Source organism: the organism of the source record quoted next, unplaced genomic scaffold (assembly GCF_019419815.1).
Source record: "Pyrus x bretschneideri cultivar Hongxiangsu unplaced genomic scaffold, Pyrus_bretschneideri_v1 Contig89, whole genome shotgun sequence".
Lineage (NCBI taxonomy): Eukaryota > Viridiplantae > Streptophyta > Magnoliopsida > Rosales > Rosaceae > Pyrus > Pyrus x bretschneideri.
Window position 1 is genome coordinate 1,288,710 of NW_025999830.1, and position 24,780 is coordinate 1,313,489.

General features: G+C 38.3%; 1 protein-coding gene and 1 pseudogene across 6 annotated transcripts; both read right to left on the reverse strand.

Moving 5' to 3' along the window:
• Positions 1-531: 531 nt before the first annotated feature.
• LOC125473472 lies at positions 532-12,184 on the reverse strand (annotated as a pseudogene).
• A 138-nt stretch (positions 12,185-12,322) lies between these two features.
• Positions 12,323-19,460, reverse strand: LOC125473471 (homeobox protein HOX1A-like). 6 transcript variants are annotated; one of them, XR_007255349.1, is made up of 11 exons: positions 19,224-19,459; positions 16,726-18,415; positions 16,301-16,466; positions 15,954-16,077; positions 15,772-15,884; positions 15,089-15,664; positions 14,122-14,493; positions 13,115-13,204; positions 12,697-13,015; positions 12,493-12,603; positions 12,323-12,404 (listed from the first exon to the last, which is right to left on the reverse strand). XR_007255349.1 is itself a non-coding variant. In XM_048576311.1 (10 exons), exons 2-10 carry the CDS (start codon positions 18,126-18,128, stop codon positions 12,563-12,565), a joined length of 3,204 nt encoding a protein of 1,067 aa, XP_048432268.1. In that variant the 5' UTR covers positions 18,129-18,415; positions 19,224-19,460; the 3' UTR covers positions 12,323-12,562. The 6 variants fall into 6 exon arrangements, 4 of the variants coding, with proteins under 4 accessions (XP_048432268.1, XP_048432267.1, XP_048432266.1 ...); XR_007255348.1 differs by having other exon boundaries at positions 12,493-13,015; XM_048576311.1 differs by having other exon boundaries at positions 12,323-12,603; positions 19,224-19,460.
• Between the last annotated feature and the right edge of the window lie 5,320 nt (positions 19,461-24,780).

The window sequence follows — 24,780 nt, forward strand, 5'->3', positions numbered from 1 at the left end:
ATGTTGCTCGTTTACTTTAACGGGTGTTACACGACACTTTAAGATATCGAGTATGTCACGAAAATGACACAAACATGGAAAACACGACACAAATGCCAAGTCTACATCCAATACCTAAAAATTAAGAGTAAGATCAACTAAGAGGTAGTAGTTGTGTAGATGGAGGCTTACCGCAGCAGCAAAAAAATAATGACACCTACAAACGCTAGTATGCATTCAATTCTACCAATCACCCATTCCCATAACAATTAACAATTTAACTCATGCTATTATTTGTAAAAATTAAAAAAATATATTAAAAAAAAAAACTAAAATTCAGTTGTGATACGATTTCTATTCTTTGCTGATCCCACACCTGAAGCATGAAAACAATTAACAATTTAACTCATGCTATTATTTGTAAAAATTAAAAAAATATATTAAAAAAAAAAAACTAAAATTCAGTTGTGATACGATTTCTATTCTTTGCTTATCCTACGCCTAAAGCATGAAGAGATAGGATAAAAAGTAAAAAACAAATATAGCTTGATATGCCTCAACAAAAGTATGCTTTATTTCACATCCATGGAAATTTACAAAATATTATTTGGTCCAGAGAACAAACATTGTCTTTTCTCCAAAAAAAAAAAAAAGAAAGAAAGTATAATCTCCAGAGCTGAGGTAATGTCCCCTCTGCAATCTGTATCTAACTGTGTAGTGCAAGCACTGTCTTTAGCTTGCTCTTACTAGGAAATGTGTTGTGTTGAAAACTCGAATGATATTTTTCAAAACTAGGTCAAATCAAATGTCATCTTCCTCCTTCAAGATCTTGGAGATATTCATGGGTAGATGGCCTCAAAATAAGTTGCAGGAATTTCCGAGAGCAAAGACAGTTTTGCCACGCTCTTGTTCTGTAAAGAAAAGAGTGGAATCGTCATGGTCAGTTAAACGTTTATGGAAAGCAGCGATTACAAGTCCTACAAGTCGGGTAGGGTTCCAGAAATGCAAAGAAACTATAGTTCTTTGGAAGTTAAATCCATAATATAACCAAATTCGCAAAATGCGTAGTTATCAGAAGGTAAAACTGCATTACCTTTGGTCTCATGTACTTTTCTCTTATCGCTTGCAGAGAGCTTGATTTTCTGTTCAACTGCAGGTCATGAATCGCAAGGACACACATTTTCAAGTCGGATGGTCTATAACCAGAATACAATTGCAATGCCAAGCTCTGCCAAATATATAAACTAATTAGTGATCCAAAAATTCGTTCCAAATATTTCTAATAGCCAATCATCAGTCTTCCTCTAGCTACAAGATTCTAATTTTACACTAATAACCTATTCCACAAGATCTACGCCTTGCGTTCTGATGTATTTCTCTTCCCCCACTAACTGTACTCATGAACTTTGTACAATTTACGCCTAATGTTTATAACTTTTAAAGTTATCACTACCTTCTTAAACTGTATACCTATCTTTACTGGCTTTGGAATGCCAAACCTCAGTTGATTACTACACTCCATCCACTCCGTTATTTCTTACCCAAGGATGCACATTAGGTTGGATTGTGAACCTTGAAAGGAAAATAGCTGATGCAGCAACAACTGATGGTAGGAACTGGACACAGCTGTAGTCTAACAAACTTAGCTCCAAAAGAAAGCAACTCAAGAATTCGAACATACCAGCAGACTGTAAAGGCAAGTAAATAACAGAATCAGTGACAAACAAGGGAGAGTATATAAATCAGCATCAGAACAGTATGAAGTGGTCGCCGCCCTTTGTTGTTCTCCAGGGCAACTCTTGTAAAGAGCCTGGAAATCCAATGCATTAGTTAACAGTCGTATGACACAATCACATCAGTGCAAGGAAAAGAGAAGCAAAAACAACATATAACTAAGATGACCAAAATGACATCAAACCATTTTCTTGCCTTAGGAAATTCTTTGTTGTAGGAGGACCGGTGTCAGAGTTCAAAAATTTGACCACATCCCTCTCCATTTCCAGCATCTAAATTTTAATTACAAATTCAACATTAAGTTTTAAAAACTCACGAATAGAAATCAACTAACACAAGGGCACTCTAATTGCCCACCTCTTCCACCATGTAATTATTATCTGTTACATAGCAGAAGTCTTCAACACGTGGATGGCAAATCTCTTCATATTTTCTGCATCACAAAACCATACTCAAGTTACCATTTCAAGAATTTCCAGACAACTTTTAAAGTTAGAACAAAGCCAGTATAAGGTATGCAAGTTCGTACGAGGCAACAAACATGCAAGAAACACCACAGCATGTGAAGAAAGGTATCTGTGAAGATATGATACAGTGAGATAAAGGGTGTCTGTAGCAAGCTGGTATTCCTCTGCAACCTCCACCAACCAATCCACCAGAATTTCACGCATGTTTGGTGAAATATCATTTTGCACCCTACCCATGTAACTGGGTGACGGCCTCTTGTTCGCCTCCATCTGAACCACACACTACCAGTGTCAACCATTAACTTAGATACCATTATTCTATCTATCTACAGATACAAGTGTGTTTGCTGATGCAAAAATGAAGGTAGAGAGAAAATAAAAAATGAGATTATGTTGGTTTCATTGTTATACTGAAAAAGTAAAAATTTACACCAACTTAACCATATATCTTACTTGAGCTAAGCTTCTGTTGATAGCACATTAACCCTATTGATTTTTCTTCCATACAACTGCCTAAAATACACAGGCCGATGGTGCAAAAACGGGTACAAACAGCTTCTGAACAAATTAAATGGATGATATGAAAAGCCAAACTATTTTTAATCGTAACTGTAAACCAAACAAAACTGCCACTTGGTTTTGTGAATCTGAAATCAAATCCAAAAGCTGATTTCCCAAATCAAATGTCAACAACAAATCAAAATTCGTAACATATGATGGTAGCCAAACAAGGTGAAGAACTCACAAAAAGGAAAATCACAGATCAAAAATACAAGCAAAAATAAAAGCTTCAACCCACCACATCCCAAAAAAACTGTAAACCTATCATATCTTCAACAAAAAACCCAATCTTAATAATGGGGATTAGATTTCATAACTCCAGATCCAAATAACAACAAAAACCCAACTCTCAGAATATTAAGCAATTAAAATGCATGAAATAAACATGTTTGAATAATGGTAGGCTAGTCAATTTTCTTGTTCAAAGTTAGGCAAGTTAGGTTAGTCAAGCAAGATAGGTAAGTTAGGCAAAATTAGGCTTATGTTCTTTTTCTTCCCTATATATATGTTTCATCTTGTAATTGTTTCATTAAGCAAATATACAAAACCATCTTCAATACTTCTCTCTCATGGCTTAAACCCTAGAACCCACGAAACCCTAGCAGGTTCATATTTTATCATGGTATCAGAGCACCGTTTCTGGTGACTCTGAATACCCCACCTATCTTCAACGCTTCCGCACCACAACCAACAACATCGTCATCATGAGTGATTCAGGAACCAACACAAAACCATTAGAGATGGCTACTGATCTCTCGAACCCGTTTTTATTACACCCCTCTGATCAACCTGGGAACATCTTGGTCTCCAAAACCCTTCAAGGAGACAACTACAACAGATGGAGCCGTGCTATGCGCATCAGTCTAAGTGCTAAGAACAAGCTAGGTTTGGTCGATGGAACCATTGACCCACTTGCTGAAACAGATAAACAATTTGCATTGTGGCAACGATGCAATGACATGGTTCTCGCATGGATCCTGAATTCTGTACATGAAGACATTGCAAGCAGCGTTTCCTACTACACTTCAGCAGCAGATGTGTGGGCTGACTTGCGTGATCGTTTCTCTCAAGGGAACGATTCACGTGTTTACCAAATTAAGAGAGAAATTGTTGAGCACAGACAGGAGCAACAATCGATCTCAGTCTACTACACCAAACTAAAGGCATTGTGGGATGAATTGACGTCCTATCATGAGCCCTCAACATGCACTTGTGGGGGTTTGAAGAAGATCAATGAACGTGATGAAAAGGAAAGAGTGATGCAGTTTCTTATGGGATTAAACGAGTCCTATGCCGCAGTACGTGGGCAAATCTTGGTGATGCAGCCACTTCCCGACACTCGGAAGGCATACTCTCTTGTTTTACAACAAGAGAAACAAGTGGAGGTATCTCTCACTCGTCATAACAACAGTTTGCATGCGATGCATTTGACAAGCCATAGGGAATCTGCTGCACAACGAGGTAACTCCTCTATTAAATGCTCATATTGTGATCAAAAATATCATACCGTAGATCGGTGTTTCTATCTCAATGGCTTTCCACCGGGGCACAAATACCATGGCAAAAAGATGATTCCTCCTAACAAGAAGAAACCTGCGGCTAATCAAATAAAGACTGGCAGTGAAGTCGCCACAGTCACGGATCAGCACCATCATGAAACCAACGGTGACAGCCCCAAGTTCACTCCTGAAGAGTACAACCAAATCATGGCCATGCTCAAGAAAAACAACTTGGATGGTAATCCTCACCATTTTGCAAACGCCACAGGTACTCTTACACCTCTGTCTAAAATGTCAGGAGCCTTACCACAGAAAAACCTATATTGGATCATTGATAGTGGGGCAACGGATCATATATCTCCTTCACCTCACTTCCTTCACAAGAAATCTATGTGTGATTATGTACAAATGCCGAATGGGGGAAAAGCCATTATAGAATCTGTTGGTTCCGTCCAAGCAACTCCTCTTCTTAAACTTGATGATGTGTTACATGTTCCAAATTTTTAAGTTTATTTGTTATCCGTTAGCAAACTCACTGAGTCTCTACAATGCATAGTGATTTTCTTTCCTACTTTTTGTGTGATACAAGACATGGCTACGAGGAGGACGATTGGCCTGGGCAAGCGATATAATGGGCTCTATTACTTGTCGTCAACACAAAATCCTAATTTAGCTCACAATGTCAACCGTCATTCAAACCTTTGGCACCGACGGTTAGGACATCCCTCCACCGGTCCCTTACAACTTTTGACCAAGCAAGTTCCAACTATTATGTTTGATTCTAGCCATTTGTGTGACATTTGTCCCCTTGCTAAACAAACTCGTTTGTCTTTTCCGTCAAGCTTTATTTCATCTCAATCACCTTTTGATTTAATACATTGTGATATTTGGGGACCCCATCGAGTCAATTCTCATTCGGGGGCTAGATATTTTTTGACTATTGTTGATGATTATTCACGATTTACTTGGATCCATTTTATGCGTTTAAAATCTGAAACACAAGGGTTGTTACGTTCTTTTATTGCTTGGGTTCAAACACAATTCAATCGCATGATCAAGACGATTAGGGCAGATAATGGGGCTGAATTCATTTCTTTACGTTCTTTTTTTTATAGCAAGGGTATTGTGTTTCACACTTCTTGTCCTTCTACTCCCCAACAAAATGGGGTCGTTGAAAGAAAACATCACCATCTTTTAAATGTTGGGCGAGCACTTCGTTTTCAAGCCAATTTACCTTTAATTTTTTGGGGGGAAAGTGTTCAAACGGCATGTTATTTAATCAATCGCTTACCAACACCACTCCTCCATCACAAAACCCCATTTGAGGGGGAGTATTAAGCAATTAAAATGCATGAAATAAACATGTTTGAATAATATGTTCTTTTTCTTGTTCAAAGTTAGGCAAGTTAGGTTAGTCAAGCAAGATAGGTAAGTTAGGCAAAATTAGGCTTATGTTCTTTTTCTTCCCTATATATATGTTTCATCTTGTAATTGTTTCATTAAGCAATGAGAGAGAAGTATTCAAGATGGTTTTGTATATTTGCTTAATGAAACAATTACAAGATGAAACATATATATAGGGAAGAAAAAGAACATAAGCCTAATTTTGCCTAACTTACCTATCTTGCTTGACTAACCTAACTTGCCTAACTTTGAACAAGAAAATTGACTAGCCTACCATTATTCAAACATGTTTATTTCATGCATTTTAATTGCTTAATACTCCCCCACAAGGTGGAATGTGAATGTCAATCACACCCATCTTGCCAAGTAATGAGTGAAACATCCCTTGTCCAAGCGGCTTGGTAAATATATCAGCCAACTGTGCTCCAGTACGAACGTAGGCTGTCGTGATAACCCCTGATTGAATACGTTCACGAACAACATGGCAATCGATTTCTATGTGTTTGGTACGCTCGTGGAACACGGGATTGGCTGCTATATGAAGAGCCGCTTGATTGTCACAATGCAGTTTTGCTGGCACATGATGATCAACTCGTAAGTCAGCCAACAAGTATTTCATCCATGTAAGCTCACACGTCGCAGAGGCCATGGCACGATACTCTGCTTCTGCTGAAGATCGAGAAACGGTGGTTTGTTTCTTAGTCTTCCAAGATACCAATGCTCCTCCAAGGAATATGCAATAACCCATGACAGATCTCCTTGTAATTGAACATTGAGCCCAATCGGCATCAAAATATCCAGCCAAGATTAGGTCCCCCTTTGAAGGAAATAGAAGTCCTTGTCCAGGTGCCCCTTTCAAGTATCGCAAGAGACGATGGACTACATCTAAATGTGGTTTTCTTGGTTGTTGCATGTATTGGCTGAGTACATGAACTGCATATGAAATTTCCGGTCTAGTGATAGTAAGGTAAATAAGTTTACCAACAAGTCTCCTATACTTCGAGGCATCATGAAGAACTTGCCCTTCCGTTGGAGATAACTTCAAATTTTCTTCCATGGGAAATTTTGCAGGTTTGGCACCCAGTAAGCCGGCTTCATCAAGAATGTCAAGCGTGTATTTCCGTTGTGAGATAGAAATACCTTGAGAAGACCTAGCCACCTCTACGCCGAGAAAGTATTTTAACGGTCCCAGATCCTTGATTCGAAACTGAGTGTGAAGAAACTGTTTGAGATCACGAATGGCCTCTTCATCATTGCCTGTGATGATCATGTCATCGACGTAGATTAGTATAGCTGTGAATGAGTGATCACGTACCTTGGTGAACAAGGAATAATCGGCCTTGGATTGTTGATACCCAGCTTGGTGTATAGCAGTGGAAAATTTGTGAAACCAGCTTCGAGAGGCTTGTTTAAGCCCGTAAAGTGACTTGTTGAGTCAGCATACATTGTGCTCCCCCTGACGACGAAGACCAGGAGGCAGTTGCATATAGACTTCTTCCCCAAGATCTCCATGGAGGAAGGCATTTTGAACATCCATTTGGTGGAGAGACCAATGACGAACAGAAGCTACGGCCAAAAGACATCGGATGGTAATAAGTTTGGCAACTGGGGCGAAAGTCTCTTTGTAATCGATACCTTCACGTTGTGTAAAACCCTTGGCAACAAGGCGAGCTTTATAACGCTCGACAAACCCATCTGAATGATACTTGACCTTGTAAACCCATTTGCAAGCAATAGCTCGATGCCCGGGAGGGAGACGAGTGAGAGTCCAAGTCTGATTTTGTTCCAAGGCTAGGAGTTCAGCTTGCATGGCGGCTTGCCATGCAGGATCACTATTAGCTTGCTCAAAGGTAGTGGGTTCAACAATGTTGGAAATAGCACAAGCAAAAGAACGGTGTGAAGAAGAAAGATGAGCATAAGAAACATAGTGAGATAAAGGGTAACGTGTACCTGACATGGAAGAGGAGGTGGCACTGGGAGCAAGAGAGTGTACATGATATAAATGATAGCCCTGAAGTCGTACAGAGGGTTTTGGAGGACGGTTGGAGTGGCGAATGGCAAGGGGAAGAGGGGAGGGAGCAGGCTCGGTGATGAGAGGGTCCGAGGAAGGGTTGGTGGCATGGATAGGGGGTGTGACTTATGGTGGGTCGTGTGGTGTGCCGTGGGATGGAAGGGGGATGGTAGTGGTGGTAGGGGCAGGTGAGTCGATGGTAGTATCAAGGGGAAGGGGGAGAACAACACTGTCAGGTTGGTGATCTGGGGGTTGGGAAGCAAAGGGAAAGGTGTCCTCATGAAAGATCACATCACGGGAGGTGGAGAATTTGTGGGTAGTGAGATCATAAACACGGTACCCCTTTTGACCAAGAGGATATCCAACAAATATGCATTTCCGAGCACGTTGATCAAACTTGTGTGTGGGAGTGAGATTTGTGACATAGCATAAGCAACCAAACACACGCAAGTGATGAAAATCTGGAGGTGTACAATGTAAAAGCTCAAATGGGGTTTTGTGATGGAGGAGTGGTGTTGGTAAGCGATTGATTAAATAACATGCCGTTTGAACACTTTCCCCCCAAAAAATTAAAGGTAAATTGGCTTGAAAACGAAGTGCTCGCCCAACATTTAAAAGATGGCGATGTTTTCTTTCAACAACCCCATTTTGTTGGGGAGTAGAAGGACAAGAAGTGTGAAACACAATACCCTTGCTATCAAAAAAAGAACGTAAAGAAATGAATTCAGCCCCATTATCTGCCCTAATCGTCTTGATCATGCGATTGAATTGTGTTTGAACCCAAGCAATAAAAGAACGTAACAACCCTTGTGTTTCAGATTTTAAACGCATAAGATGGATCCAAGTAAATCGTGAATAATCATCAACAATAGTCAAAAAATATCTAGCCTCCGAATGAGAATTGACTCGATGGGGTCCCCAAATATCACAATGTATTAAATCAAAAGGTGCTTGAGATGAAATAAAGCTTGACGGAAAAGACAAACGAGTTTGTTTAGCAAGGGGACAAATGTCACACAAATGGCTAGAATCAAACATAATAGTTGGAACTTGCTTGGTCAAAAGTTGTAAGGGACCGGTGGAGCGATGTCCTAACCATCGGTGCCAAAGGTTTGAATGACGGTTGACATTGTGAGCTAAATTAGGATTTTGTGTTGACGACAAGTAATAGAGCCCATTATATCGCTTGCCCAGGCCAATCGTCCTCCTCGTAGCCATGTCCTGTATCACACAAAAAGTATGAAAGAAAATCACTATGCATTGTAGAGACTCAGTGAGTTTGCTAACGGATAACAAATAAACTTGAAAATTTGGAACATGTAACACATCATCAAGTTTAAGAAGAGGAGTTGCTTGGACGGAACCAACAGATTCTATAATGGCTTTTCCCCCATTCGGCATTTGTACATAATCACACATAGATTTCTTGTGAAGCAAGTGAGGTGAAGGAGATATATGATCCGTTGCCCCACTATCAATGATCCAATATAGGTTTTTCTGTGGTAAGGCTCCTGACATTTTAGACAGAGGTGTAAGAGTACCTATGGCGTTTGCAAAATGGTGAGGATTACCATCCAAGTTGTTTTTCTTGAGCATGGCCATGATTTGGTTGTACTCTTCAGGAGTGAACTTGGGGCTGTCACCGTTGGTTTCATGATGGTGCTGATCCGTGACTGGGGCGACTTCACTGCCAGTCTTTATTTGATTAGCCGCAGGTTTCTTCTTGTTAGGAGGAATCATCTTTTTGCCATGGTATTTGTGCCCCGGTGGAAAGCCATTGAGATAGAAACACCGATCTACGGTATGATATTTTTTATCACAATATGAGCATTTAATAGAGGAGTTACCTCGTTGTGCAACAGATTCCCTATGGCTTGTCAAATGCATCGCATGCAAACTGTTGTTATGACGAGTGAGAGATACCTCCACTTGTTTCTCTTGTTGTAAAACAAGAGAGTATGCTTTCCGAGTGTCAGAAAGTGGCTGCATCAACAAGATTTGCCCACGTACTGTGGCATAGGACTCGTTTAATCCCATGAGAAACTGCATCACTCTTTCCTTTTCATCACGTTCATTGATCTTCTTCAAACCCCCACAAGTGCATGTTGAGGGCTCATGATAGGACGTCAATTCATCCCACAATGCCTTTAGTTTGGTGTAGTAGACTGAGATCGATTGTTGCTCCTGTCTGTGCTCAACAATTTCTCTCTTAATTTGGTAAACACGTGAATCGTTCCCTTGAGAGAAACGATCACGCAAGTCAGCCCACACATCTGCTGCTGAAGTGTAGTAGGAAACACTGCTTGCAATGTCTTCATGTACAGAATTCAGGATCCATGCGAGAACCATGTCATTGCATCGTTGCCACAATGCAAATTGTTTATCTATTTCAGCAAGTGGGTCAATGGTTCCATCGACCAAACCTAGCTTGTTCTTAGCACTTAGACTCATGCGCATAGCACGGCTCCATGTGTTGTAGTTGTCTCCTTGAAAGGTTTTGGAGACCAAGATGTTCCCAGGTTGATCAGAGGGGTGTAATAAAAACGGGTTCGAGAGATCAGTAGCCATCTCTAATGGTTTTGTGTTGGTTCCTGAATCACTCATGATGACGATGTTGTTGGTTGTGGTGCGGAAGCGTTGAAGATAGGTGGGGTATTCAGAGTCACCAGAAACGGTGCTCTGATACCATGATAAAATATGAACCTGCTAGGGTTTCGTGGGTTCTAGGGTTTAAGCCATGAGAGAGAAGTATTGAAGATGGTTTTGTATATTTGCTTAATGAAACAATTACAAGATGAAACATATATATAGGGAAGAAAAAGAACATAAGCCTAATTTTGCCTAACTTACCTATCTTGCTTGACTAACCTAACTTGCCTAACTTTGAACAAGAAAATTGACTAGCCTACCATTATTCCAACATGTTTATTTCATTCATGATGGTAGCCAAACAAGGTGAAGAACTCACAAAAAGGAAAATCACAGATCAAAAATACAAGCAAAAATAAAAGCTTCAACCCACCACATCCCAAAAAAACTGTAAACCTATCATATCTTCAACAAAAAACCCAATCTTAATAATGGGGATTAGATTTCATAACTCCAGATCCAAATAACAACAAAAACCCAACTCTCAGAACATTATGCAAATCAAAAGCCACAAACCCAAACATCAAATTTCAAATATTTACTGGAAGAGTAATACCATCAAGCATAAATTAAATCAGAAACCCAAAAGTTCCAAATGATATACCTCCAAGGAGTGAAGATGCTGATATATAGAAGACGAGCATTCAGACTTGGTTTGATCGACAGAGCTCGCAACAATCTCCGTCTATTGAACCTCCATTTCTTTCTTCATCATGTTATTCTTCCTCATGGGTTTCTTCCGATCCGAGTTCTGAATCGGCGAGTTGGTGAGTTCGCCCAGGACAACTCGCCTCTTGGGAGCGGCAATCTGCAGGGACGGAGAGGTGGAGGAGGGTCGCTTATTAGAGGAGCGGTTGGTGCTGACGGTGTCGTCCATGATTGAGAAATACTGAGAGGGTCTGGTTTTGCTTTCCTGAAAGCAGCGATTGGACGATGATGTGGCTGCAGGTTTATCAAGCTTTTGGGAAGACAAAGGAATGGAATGGCGGTATTTTTCCATTTCGAAAATCGTTGTTTCCCGCTCTGTACAGCGTCGATTTCTTTTCTTTCCTTTTCTTTTTTTTTTTAATCTTTTGTTTTTTGTTTTGACAAAGCTGGATAGATTAACCAGGAAGAAAGGAAAGCCAATAGGAGACGGCAAATACAGTGAAAAAAAATGAGGACGCCCAAAGACGCCGCCAAACATGGCACCAGCGTCAACCCTCCCCCATGAGCTAGAAACAAACTACGGAGGACAAGGTAGTCCATCTTTATTCAAGATTCCTACGAACGAAGATTAGGGTCTTTCAACCTAAACAGAGTCGCTCATCTCTGTAGACTGAAACGAAGCAACAAAATCCGCCGCTTGATTCCCCGATCTTCATACCCAAGACCAGGTGCAAGGGGTAATGAATAACTGATATCCATTATCCGAGACAAAATGGGGTATGTCTTCCATTGAGCATTTTCCAGACTATCCAACAAGCAAGTGATTACAGTTGTGCACACACAATTAATTGTCCTCAAGGAGGAGTCCGGACCAATGATTAAAGTCCATAAGCACAAGTTCCAAATTTATAAATACCAAATGAGTTTTTAAAAACATGAGGAACAAGCATATATAGTGTTCATCTAAGTATTCAATAAGTGGCTTACATTTTGTTGAAAAATTAAAATGCGAAATGAAAGTTTTCAATTTTCTGTTTCAATGAGAGTCGCAATCTAAACGGATTTAGACGGACTAGGTGGACGCCTAAGCAGGTTTAAGCGCACTTTTTTAATTATCAAACGCCTAGGGACTAATTGGGGCAGTAGCCTGCCAGCTAGCGCCTAGGTTGCATAAGGCGGGAATTTTTATATCAATGCCAACAAGGACCAAGTTTAATCAAGTAATTGACTACAGCACATTACTAAAAGCTAAACAAAGGAGTAAGGGCGAATTTGTACTAAACTCCGTAACACGAGTCCAGCCAAGCCAAGCAAAGCAAAGCATAACCTTGAGCTCTTTCCACAAACAAGCCAGGCTCAAACTCAACCGATCCAAACTTAAGCACCTCGTCATTTTTCATTGAAATAGAGTCCTTCATGTTATAGGAAAGGAAAACAAAAATTCCACGGGAGCTGTTTCATAGCAAGAACAACAATTCAGTAATTAAAATTCACAAACTCATTATACATAAGTATAGGGGAGCAATTTCTTCTGACTCACCCGAAACAGGAAACAACCCAAGCTCATCACCAAGGTACATAAAAAATTGGCCAACTTCTTGGATTATCCTTCAGGATTTTGCCAGATTTTCTCGCCACACAAGAGATCTCTCTTGCAAGGCGTAAATGGTTAAAATTATTCTCCTACAAGACCAAAATTTGAATCAAGCAATCGATTTCCTTCGTCTAGTCATAAGTCGGGTACCCTTTCTATTAGTTTCAGGTGTCTCGTTTTCTGGATCAAGATCATCTGATTTACGCTCCCTCTTTCTATTGTTTGGAGTAATAGCCTTTCGTTTACTGCTTTTCGGAGTCACCAATTCACTATCTTTCACATCCCCGCTGCAGGAACCTGTCATAGGATCATCTGTCCTGGGTAACTCCTTGTTTTGAGCTCCAAAAGTTGTACCATCTTGTTCAAGTTGTTTTCCATTTGTTTGAGGCAAGGGCGTGCCATTTCCTGCAGCACTCTTATCCACACTCACTTTCAAAAAGTGGCGAGCGTTTTCAAACCATTTGCTTACCTGCAATAATAGACCAGGTTAAAGAAATTATGATATCATGTTAACACATTTATAAAATTAAGGGAACTTGTAATACTGATGCCAAGAAAACAGTCAGACCTGCTTAGCCATTATTCCTAGTTCTTGGGCCAGACTTTCCTTCATAGATCGGTCTGGATAGTGGTTTTCCTTGAACGATTTGGATAGTCGCTGAAATAACAGTTAACAATCGTTTCAAATAACCTCTATGATTTTGGCAAATAAATAATAAATAAATAACCTTTATGATATTCATTTCTTCACAAAGAAAAAGAGAGAGAGAGAGAGAGAGAGAGAAAGAGAGCTTCGAAATCATAGAATAGGGTAATTTTCTCTTGCAAGATACCATTTTATGTTGTTTGATTGTCAATCTAGACTACACATTTCGACAAGATTAAACCTGATAAGATCAACTTAACACAATTTGTAGTACATCCTGAAATTTACGTCCAATCTTTCATTCAGACGCATTTGCCAGTTGCCTGGCTCCCGAGGCTGGTCGACCAACAGTGTTTTCTTTACTCTCAATTGACTGACACAGGTATCTCACCTAGAGTTTAGGTTTAAACTTTTAAGTTTTGCTACATTTGAGTTCTTACACAAAAATTTCAAATAGGAGCTAACTGCATGCAGATGAAAGATTGACCGATCGACCATTGCCCCCCCCCCCCCCCGGGGGTCCAGTACCATAAGGACCCATCTTTTACAGGCTGCGTTTTATCAATTTTTGAACTCGTTCTCTAAATGCTTTATTCCTTTAAGGTGGAGAATCGCCATCTAGAGCTTGGATTTTTTTTGTCTTATCATCAGGTTGATAACATTATAGATTAATGTGTTGAATCTGTTGATCCATCAACATGGAAGCATATCAACCGACGAGGTTAATGATAATTTTGGTTAACCATACAACCGGACTCTCCAAACACATAAGAGTTGCACAAACAATTGTGACAGCTTACTTACATAGGAAAAAAAAACTAGACTAACGGAACCAAGGATAAGATGTTATAATATAAGAAAGGGGAAAATAAGGACAAGTTTCAACTTCATATGCTAGAAAGAGTTAGAAAAAACTTGGACCATAATACCTGAGTTACAGCTTCCCCAAGTTTTCGATATGTTGATCTTGACGATCCACCTTTCTCACTAGTAGAAGCGGACTGAGTAGAGCCGTTACGTGATTTGTTCGACAAATTAATTGTATCTTCAACCTTTGACTTTCGACGAGCTCTCTTAGGAGTATTTTTATTTCCGTGAGGAGTCCTTTTAGGAGTATTCTCATTCTCATCTAGATCATGTTTTATATCGTTTGTGATCACTCCATTGTTAATGTTTGACAAGTCTCCATTTGGTGACACCATAGGAGCTTGTCCAGTACCTTTCTTCCTTTTCCTCGGTGCAGCAAAATCATTCCACTCTTCATCATCACTTGAATCAGTAGGAACATTTCCATACGTCTCCTTTAGAATTCATGGTAAATAGAGCAAACATAAGCAAACTAGTGACTGAAATAAAACTAGAATAAAAGAGAAACATAGTAGAACTACGATATACAGTACTGAACTACTGATAACAAGCACAGTACAAACATTACCAACAAGGGAATGATACACAGAGACGGGAGTTAAAATTTATAACCTATTCATACTGCATAATAGATTTCAGTCACTTATTATTTAACTTTTTAAGGTAAAGGGCCATGGATTTTAAAGCACTGAACACTACCAGTCATTATTACAGGAGTCTAAATTTTCAGATTCACATGTGTAGGTCGCAACACCGACTACACCACAACCAAATCTTAAAGTTAGACGGGAAGAAAAGTAACCCTGAATGCTTGAAAGGACACAGTTTTAACAATCAAAGTTGTGAGGCCTAAAGTATCAATTATTACTACGTCTAATGGAGTAAAGATCGTATTCTCCAATTCAAACTAACCAAGCATACTGGGAAACTTGTGGAGTAGAAATAAATACCATACTACGATATTATAGAAGGCAACAAGTGAAGGTGGTATGATCATAGAATCAAGATGCACTTGGAAAAGACACTCACATCATGCAGCTTTTTGTAGTCCAACCTTTCTATGTGCCTTTTCCCAGAAACAGGAGCTGCACCACCTTGGCCAGGACCCGACTCTAATAAAGATAATAACTCATCTTTTAAAGGTTGTGTCTTTTGCCCACATCTAGAACTTTGTTTGCTGGAGCCTCTAAGAGGCCCACTTTCGTCCAATGACGTTGACTTGGGACCTTCAACATCTTCAGCAGACATATTATTGTCGTCAAGAGCAGCTCCCAGATCCTCAGAGTCAGATGTAAAATCAGAACTTGAACTTTCCTTCTTATCATCCTCAATGACTTCAGGTGCATCAGGATTATAGTCATCATCTTCTGAATCATCAGAAGGAAGTCCTAAGTACTGCTCGTCATTATTTTTTGGAGTCTCAAGTCCATCAGACGCAGATGCATATTCAGATTCATCAGAGCTTGATTCTTCTCCCTGAACTTCATCATCTGTTTCTGGACCATCAGGGTCATAATCATTATCATCAGAATCATCTGATGGAAGTCCATGGGTGTGATCCTGATTATGTCCTGATGCTGCGGCAGCCGCTTCAGGAAATACCTTCTGCACATGAAATAGGAGTGTGATAAGAGATCAGAGTGTCTAAGCACAAAAAAAAAAACAAAAAAACAAAATACAAAAAAGAAAGCTTAACAGCTTTTGGCATTGACCTCCCAGCTGTCAGTGACAGAAAGATTTGTTCCTTGAGAGTCATTAAGCAAATCAAAGCAATCAACTTTGCAGTCACATCCAGGGCATAGCCAACCCTCGTCGTCAGGTGGAACTGCCAAATGAATAATTTAGCAACTAAGCATAATAAGTAACAAAAAACAAGGGAGTGCTTGGCCATTACTGTCTTCACTTAATAGTGGTGGTTCTAAACAGAACTGGTGGAACCCACGGTCACAAGCACCATCACAGAGTATAATATCATTCTGAAGAGAAACGTCTTTGGATCCGCATTTTGCACAGAATATCTGCCCAATGATATAAATTTTAAAATACAGTTACACTTTATGTGCGAAACAGAAAAAATCAGAATCAGAACCAATACGTAAAAAGCACAAATAGAAAAATGTAACAGTATTGTCATGCGACTCATGCCAGAGGAAAAGTAAACCAGACGATAAATCACGACAAAGAAGAGAAATATAATTTTCTTAACAAGTGGAACAACTTAAAATTGAAGAATTCTCCTACATCCTCACTGTCAATCTGTCCTTCGGAATCAAATAAAGATTCTGGAAACATTCCTTCAGAACATAGCGAATCAAGACGTTGAAATAGATCTCTTATCTTCAACTTGCGTCGAAGTATCTCAAAAGTCGCTCTTTGAAGCTCCTTCACTGGCTTCAGTTTTTCTAGGCTGCAAAATTACAAAAGCAGTCAGAACTCAGAAGCCAAAGCCAAAGATATTACTCACCATAAAAAGTAGAAAATTAAACATGACCAAATTGCCGACAACAAAAAAGCCATACCACAAGACCTCAGGTATTAAAAAACAGATTTTTCTGAAACACAAATATCTAAATCCTCTAGCATCTGAGAAATAAAGAAACCAACTAGACATCAAAATTACAAATGACTCTCTTCATAAAGAAAACGATATAGGAGAACTTATGCACCTGGATCCTTTCCAACCTTCACCGGAGTAAGCATCAATCAGAGATTTTTCATAGCTTATCCGGTTCAGCAAATATCTCAGATGTTTCCTGACTCTTGAAAATTCATCATCTATGACTCTATTCCGTTGTCTCTGCTTTCTCTTCTTCCTTCTTTTATGTTCAACATTACTTACATTTGCAACACTATTACTTGATTCAAGAGTTGCATTATTACTTAATCTAGGATGTCTAGGCTTCTCCCCTGTCTTCGAGCGCAGAACTCTGTCACTGCCAAGGGAAGATTTTGACATATATTTCTTCTTTCTTGATTTTGGTTTTTGCTTATCCTTGGGTCCATTCTTAGATGGTGTTTCTGTCTTTTCAAGACTAAAATTTTGGGTCACATCCTCTGGAAGTGGTTCCATTTCTTTATCATTAGGAGGACTCTTGCTTGCGCCTTCAACGGGTAGTTCCAAATGTCCAGTAGGGGGATCCTGGGTCACAGCTTCAATACAAGGCCTCGATTGTTCAAACAAAATAGAGCTGGGTGCTGCTTCAGTAGTTGTAACTTCATTATTATGAGCAGGTAGAGAGTCAAGCTGATCTTTTTGTGTTTCTGATTCGCTATATACACTTCCACACGCAAATTCATTGATCACCTGTAATGTAATCTGGTTAGAGCATGAAACTTTGCCAGTCTGACAAGTCTTTGACAGATCTTCAGGAGACAATCCTGCTTGTTCGTTAAGAGAAGTCATGTTCACATTTTCACTAGATGACTGCAATTGTTCATTGCTACCACAAATGGATACTTGATCATTTTGTACATGATCTGAAGCAGAAGGATGCTTTTCTTCAGCTAGTTCACCAGATGAAGTTCCAAAAGCACAATAACTTTCCTGTTCCAACGGCCTTTGTTCAAAGCACGAAGTTTTATTGGTCGGGCTGTTCACACTCAGATCTTCACAAGGCATTTCCATTTGATCAATAAGAGAATTCTGGCTCACATTTTCAGAAAATGATCGCAGTTGGCCCTTCACGGTACAGGGAGACACTGCAGTTATGGTTTGTAATGATTCATCTTGTTTGTATCCCGAACTGGAATGAGATCTCTGTGTTGTAAAAACATTTTCAGCTCCGCTTTGACTACACTTGCTCACATCTTCAGAAGGCTGTCCCAATTGTTCAAGATGAGAATTCTCAGTCACATTTTCAGATAATGACTGTGACTGTCCACCGGCATTGCAGATTTCCCGTAGCTCATTATGAACAATGGCGCAGCCAATGTTTTGTTTTGTTGGTTCACTACAATGACTTTCAGAACCAATTTCATGCATCTGTCCTGATGTACCTTCTTCTTGGCATTTTGTTGCATGACTGCTATCACGTTCTGGAGGAATATCCAGTTGTGTAGCATCAGCCATATTAAGATGGTAAGAATATCCACGGATAAGTATCAGTAACTCTGTCTGTTTGATACCCTGTGAAGAAATTGGTTTTATTTTTCCAAGGACTCGGCGTAGCAATGCTATTCAAATATCTAATCAGGATAATAACTGACCAACACCTCTTTCTACTCTGCTACCCGATCATATTTAACAAATAAAAAATCTTTAACATACAATACGCCTCACACAAAAATGACAATGCAAATACGATTTCCAACCATACAAAGACTCTCGATGCTGTTGCATTGAATGAAACCAGACGCCTGCAAGCAAGAGTAAAAGATTATAAGATTGCCATTTGGACACCAAGCATACCACCCCACCCTCATTAATAGAGGGCGAAAAGAGAACAAGATAAAGATGTTTCTCATCCTCTTGACAAAAGGTTGAATTAGACATGGGGTTCCCGTAACATACCAGTGAAAAAAATAGTACTTAAGTATGTATGAATGGGGGAGTACAAGGCAGAAAGTAACAGGAAATAAGCAGTGAAGAGAGAGTTGGGCGGAACATAAACTAGCTACGCGATGCAACACCATCCACACAGATCATGAGAACAAGGATTCCACTGAAACTCGAAAAACTCTTGTATTTGCAGTAAAGATTACGCAACCTAGACTATCGTAGCCTCTGATCCATTGTCCTAAAATTTTCTAGAGTGATCTTATTCGGCACCACAAAACTCGCCGAGTGTGTACATACTAAATGCATCTTGCCTATATCCAATTTAACAGTTAAGAGACAGGTTCTAATCTAACGACAACATTGTTAGAGAACAACTATTTATTAGAGAATAAAAATAAATAAATGTTTCTTTCTACCTCAACCTCTGTTTGGTTGCCAAGAAACGCCGAGAAAATAACGAAAACAAAACTGCTTCAACTTATCCGCAGCTGGGCTCAATTCTTCCCCCACCGAAACTCAGTGAGTTCAGGCAACTTCTCCAACAATAACCAAAATTGGAGAAGAAGAACAACAACAAGACCTAAAGCATGAAGCTATTTTCTCAGAAACCTAATTTTTCAAAAAATAATAATTAAAGTAAAAAAGTAAATTAAGCTAAAAAGTTACCTGGTGAATCTAGTGGTTTCCCCCCACTGCAGAGAGAGAGAGGGAGGAGAGAAAGGGGGAGGGAGGAGGTTGAGATGGGAAGGGAATTGGATCTGTGTTGTGTGGTTGTGCGCGGACCCGACAGTTGCTCACGCCGCCGAGGGAAAAGAAACGGTTCCCCACTAAACACAGCCGTCTATAAATCTGGGCCACCGTTGCGCGCTCGCGCTCTCTCTCTCTCTCTCTCTCTCTCTCTCCTATTTTGTGCTTGCGGTGTGTTTGCCGTGTACTAAGTGGGCTGGGCCTTGATGAATTTGGAAAAGTGTTTGATTGGGTTGCAGGTGTAGACTGCCATGAATGTCGTTACTTGATTAGGCCCAAAACCAAGCATTGTATGGGTTTCCACCACAACTTACTCAACTTTAGTATTCATATATCATCTCTAACTGAATGGGCTAAACATATCCCCTCAATAATTTATTAGTTTTAGTTTATACTTTAAATTTATTGCTTGGTTTAATTAAACTACCATTTGATGTTTTTAAATCTAGCTATTGAATTTGAATCAATTATTGTAATTGAGGAGCTGACCCTCAAGAAAGGGCTAAGTCGAGGACTACATTTGACCAGTCTAATGTCTCTTTAATCAAATAATGCTCTGGTGGGCTCCACAAAATTATAATTAAGTCATCGGTTAGAGATTAGTTTTTTGACAAATCAAACCATTTATTTGCTTTTGGACATTTAACCATCTCCATTAAAGATGACAAAATACAACGTGGTGAAGGAAAGAGTTTGGGTTTGATTAACATGAAAATTCATTATGTTGCCTTCATGTCAGTCCCTTGTCTGTACGACAGAACCAAAAAGTTCTTATTCATTACCGGAAACAAAAATCTTTAATCTTTTAATTAGAGTTTTGTCCTTGCAGTTATCGGAAACAAAAATGTTTTGAGCTTCTTTTCTTATTTCCAAGTTGAGTTTACATTAGCATTGTTAGAGATTTTCTCCATTTTTCTCATCTTTATATATAAAGTCAACGGCCTAATAAATAGTTTTTTTTTGTGTCACAAGCTTCATAAAAATAAATGGACAAAAATGTCCCTCAAACAAAAAACTTCAAAAACAATTTAAAATAATGCATCAAATGTATATATAAAGCCAATGGCCCAATGAATAGTATTTTTTGGTGTCACAATCTTCATAAAAAAGAATTGGACTAAAACGCTCCTCAAACAAAAACTTCAAAAGCAATCCAAAATAATGCATCAAATATGGCAGGGGTATTTTCATCATTTTAACAATGTTTTTTTAATATATTTTTTTGTACAAGGTTTTTTTTTAAATAATTAGTACCTCACAATAAGCTAACAATAATGTGATTCAATCAGTTGTTCATATTTTCCCTATTTTTAAATATGTTCAAAACATCTTAAGAGACGTGTAATGTCAGTTATAAAAAAGGTCTTTCGCACGCAGATAATAATGTGATTAAATTAGTTGTCAAATGATTGTTTTTTTTTTTTTGAACAAACGATATTATCTACACTAAGAGGGATGATGTGGGCTTAGCCTTATAATAGGTTAGCAATAATGTGATTCAATATGTTGTTTATTAAATATTATTTTCTCTATTCTTAATATAAATACAATAGAGACCGATTTTATTATGTAGATTCAGCTGCTTTAATTGGTTTATAAGGGTTTTCTTCTAGGCCCAATGAATAGAATTTTTTGGTGTCACAAGCTTCACCAAATGGAATTAGACGAAAATGCCCCTTAAACCAAAAACTTCAGAAGCAACCCAAAATAATGCATCAAATGTGGGGGGTATTTTCGTCATTTTAACTATGTTTTTTTTAATAATTATTATTTTTTTTGTACAGTTTTTTTTTTTAAATAATTAGTATCTCACAATAGGTTAGCAATAATATGATTCAATCAGTTGTTCACTAAATATTATTTTCTCTATTTTTTAAATACGTTCAAAACATCTTAAGAGGTGTGTAATGCCAGTTATAAAAAAGGGTCTTTCGCATGTGGATAATAATGTGATTAAATTAGTTGTCAAATGACTGTTCTTTTTGTTTTTTTTAACAAAATATATTACCTATGCTAAGGGGAAGGGGGTGGGCTTAGCCTCACAATGGGTTAACGATAATGTGATTCAATAAGTTGTTTATTAAATATTATTTTTCTCTATTCTTAATATAAATTCAATAGAGAACCGATTTTATTATGTGGATTCAGCTGCTTTAATTGGTTTATGAGGGGTTTCTTCTAGCATAATCAAAGATTATTCATTTACTTCAAATATTTGATTTTTCCTTTATCAATTTTACGCATATAAATACATTTAAAACGTGTAAGTAGCATGTAGCACGCCGTGATTCAAAAAAACGCGCATGAGTGCGTATATGAACCCTAGTAAACTCTTATTTGTTTGTGCATGTCTATACTTTATTCTCATGTTACTTTTTCACTTTCTTGAAGGAACTCAATGAAGTCAAGAGGAAAAGTGCTAGTCTTCAAATGCAACAGTTTGTTGAGAAAGAAAAGAATGATTTGTTGGACTATTTGAGATCATTATAGCCATAAAAGGTTACTATTTCTTCAACATTGAAAACTCTCCTGATTTTTTATTTTCCGAAGTCAAATATTTAGAAACTATATTACGTGTACGAGGCGCTTCAGAGGAAACCCTAAACTCCATCTTTATTCCTGTCGCCGGCCTCTAGCTTCTGCTTGGGGTCAATGGCAGCCAACTTTTCAAACTTGTTTTCCTCCTCATCCTCCTTCTCTTCCTGCCTAACACATGCGATGACCCCCTTTCTCATCGACCAAAAAAATTCCCATCGACCAAAAAAAAAAAAAAAAACCTCTCCTGATTTGGTATTCAAAATAGTAGGTGAATCTACATTTCCGATAGTGGGCCTTCATGTATATACTCATATGCTACTGACCAGTGCAACTACTGCATGCTTTATAATGTCATGTTATAGTAACATAATTCTATATTGATATTTGTAAATTTTCTTCTAAGTATATTAGATTGTACTATGGTTAATCATTGTCAAAACTTCTATCCCTGACAAGGGATGTTGTAAGTGATAACTATGCGGTGATCAAATTGCTTAAATGTTTGTCTTGCTTCCGTTTAATTGTACATAGATGTGTTGATGAGTGTATACAAAGTTTGTATTTTGATATGAAGATACCGAAGTCTGAAGGTAGGTACTAGTGCAGTCCGCATACATGTACACCGTAGATGGAAATTTCATTTATTCCCAAAACTTTAATATAGTTAAGATTGTCTTGTTTATCAGTTATGCTAATGGATTGGTGAAGGAATAAACTGCACAGAAAGAAAATGGAGGAATTTTATCTGATGACAAGGGGAGGAAATTCAAGTTTTATCTATGTGCAAAAGAGAAATGTGATTTTGGGTAGACCTACTTTTTTTCTTTGCATTGTTTGCTAAACTACAGTGATTAAATTAGAACAACTGAAAGTACATGATCAAAACTAAACGGTCCGTGAATATACAACAATATATTTACAGTTCAGTAGATGGTGAAAGGACAAATTAATTACGAATTTGTCATTCTTGATATCCTAACATAGTGGTTAGCTAGACAAAACTGATATTAAAAGGTGGTACTATCTACACAGTCTCTGTTAGTTTTTTTTATTTTTATTTTTGAAGAGTTGGGGGAGTGAGCTAAGCCTCACAATGAGTTAGCAATAATATGGTTCAAATTCGTCTTTACTGAGAATCGAACCTAAGACTTCTCACTTACAAGTTAAGAGAAATATCACTAGACCGTAGTATTAATGGCCTGTTAGTTTTGTCCTTCGAATCTTTTCACTTATTTTGATCCGATGACTATAAATTGAAGGATAATGCTAGGAAGATCAAATTTTTTAAACCAAATTTGCAAACCAAATGATGTGTCATCAAGAGGAAATAAACACGTTAATCAACACTTTAAGTAATAATCTAATTATCAACTTCCACATCAATTGATTTATAAATTTGGTTTAGAATTTTAGTCTCCTTAACAATACCCTAAATTAAAATAACAAGAGTAAATTACACAAATGACACACCCCGACCCGGAATATCCACTTGGACTCCAAATTGAGCTGTGTTGGCTGACACCTAGAAGGTGACGAAGCTATAAATTGTAGTGAAATAAGTGAATAGATTTAAACCTAAAGGTGCTGAATTTTAAGAGCACACTTATGAGCAGAAATGAACCCATTTCACATGTGATGTCAAAGCATAAATAAAGTACAGTAAGGTAAGATAAGAATTATACCACCAAAGGTAGCCACTTTCACTGAGATTTACCAAGAATACTCGTCGACACGGATGCTCAGCACTAAAACCTGGAAGGGCGAAAAACAAGGGTGAGTGGGCCTGAAAATAAAGCTTTGTAAAAAAAAAAAAAAAAAACAAAAAACCTTTTCGAAAATGTAATAACCCCTGGCCGTAAAACAAATATAGTTTTCAAAAATATACATACTACGTATAGTAGGAAATTACTTACCGTAGCCTGCAAAATCTCAGGAATTCGATACGGCACAATATTTTGTAAGTAAGCACATTATGTCTGTAATCACATATTCTCGCATAAATAAACATATCACATCGAGTGCTTATCGACATGCGCTAACACATGAGTTCATGAAGGGGTAATTTGACATGATCAAGACTTGGTGTAATCATAATATACGCTCTAGTACTACAATCACGTGAAGACTGGCGCTAGGCGCATCAAATAAGAGTCGGAGTTGCCTATTGCAACCTGTATGACAGGACTGGCACCTACAATGGATCCAAGGTGAGCGTGCGGTGTGATATGAACATATATGTGAAGCATGACCCTGGCCCGGGCTAGTACTAACACCGGTGCAGCAACGATGAGCAAATAACACAAATATAATCATGCTATAATGATTCGATAATTCTAGTCGATGTCACATTATTCATGAACATAAATATAATTATGGCATCCCCTTATAGTAAGTTTACTTGTGCATTCCGTAGGATTATTTCATAATTTTCCAACAATAAGGCATTTCTTATAAATGTTAATTTAATTATGGCAATCACTTAGAAAATTCATTAAGTATATATGTGGAAACTAACCAATATATATATACACACACACACACACACTATATGAAAGAAATAACCCACTCACAGTTACTTGCGAGGTCGCAGCCGTTCGAACTAGGATAGTCGGAGTCTCCAATAATAATTGCACCTAAGCATAATATTGAGACACATTAGTAAAACTCAATTAAAACGTTTGAATTTGGAGAAACAAATGGCGGATTCGAAATTAGCGTGTCGAAATACGCTAAGAAGGGTCTTAGGTAGTTTTTGTAAATAGTCAACAAAAAGTCAACGGTCAATCCTAAAAATCAATCGAGACATTCCGGTGGTAAACTATGTTAAAACTTTGGAATTTCACTAAATGGATGTCAAAACCGGATTCAGACTACCAAAATTAGCCTAGGAGGGTTTCCGAGAAATTTTGAAAAAGACAACACAAGGAATATTCTAAGA

Coding starts and splice junctions, on each gene's coding strand:
- LOC125473471 (XM_048576311.1), bottom strand. CDS start 18,128: ATGGCTGATGCTACACAACTGGATATTCCTCCAGAACGTGATAGCAGT. Junction 16,467..16,725: donor GAAGGTTGGAAAGGATCCAG/GTGCATAAGTTC, acceptor GTAATTTTGCAG/CCTAGAAAAACTGAAGCCAG. Junction 13,016..13,114: donor TAGGAATAATGGCTAAGCAG/GTCTGACTGTTT, acceptor CTATTATTGCAG/GTAAGCAAATGGTTTGAAAA.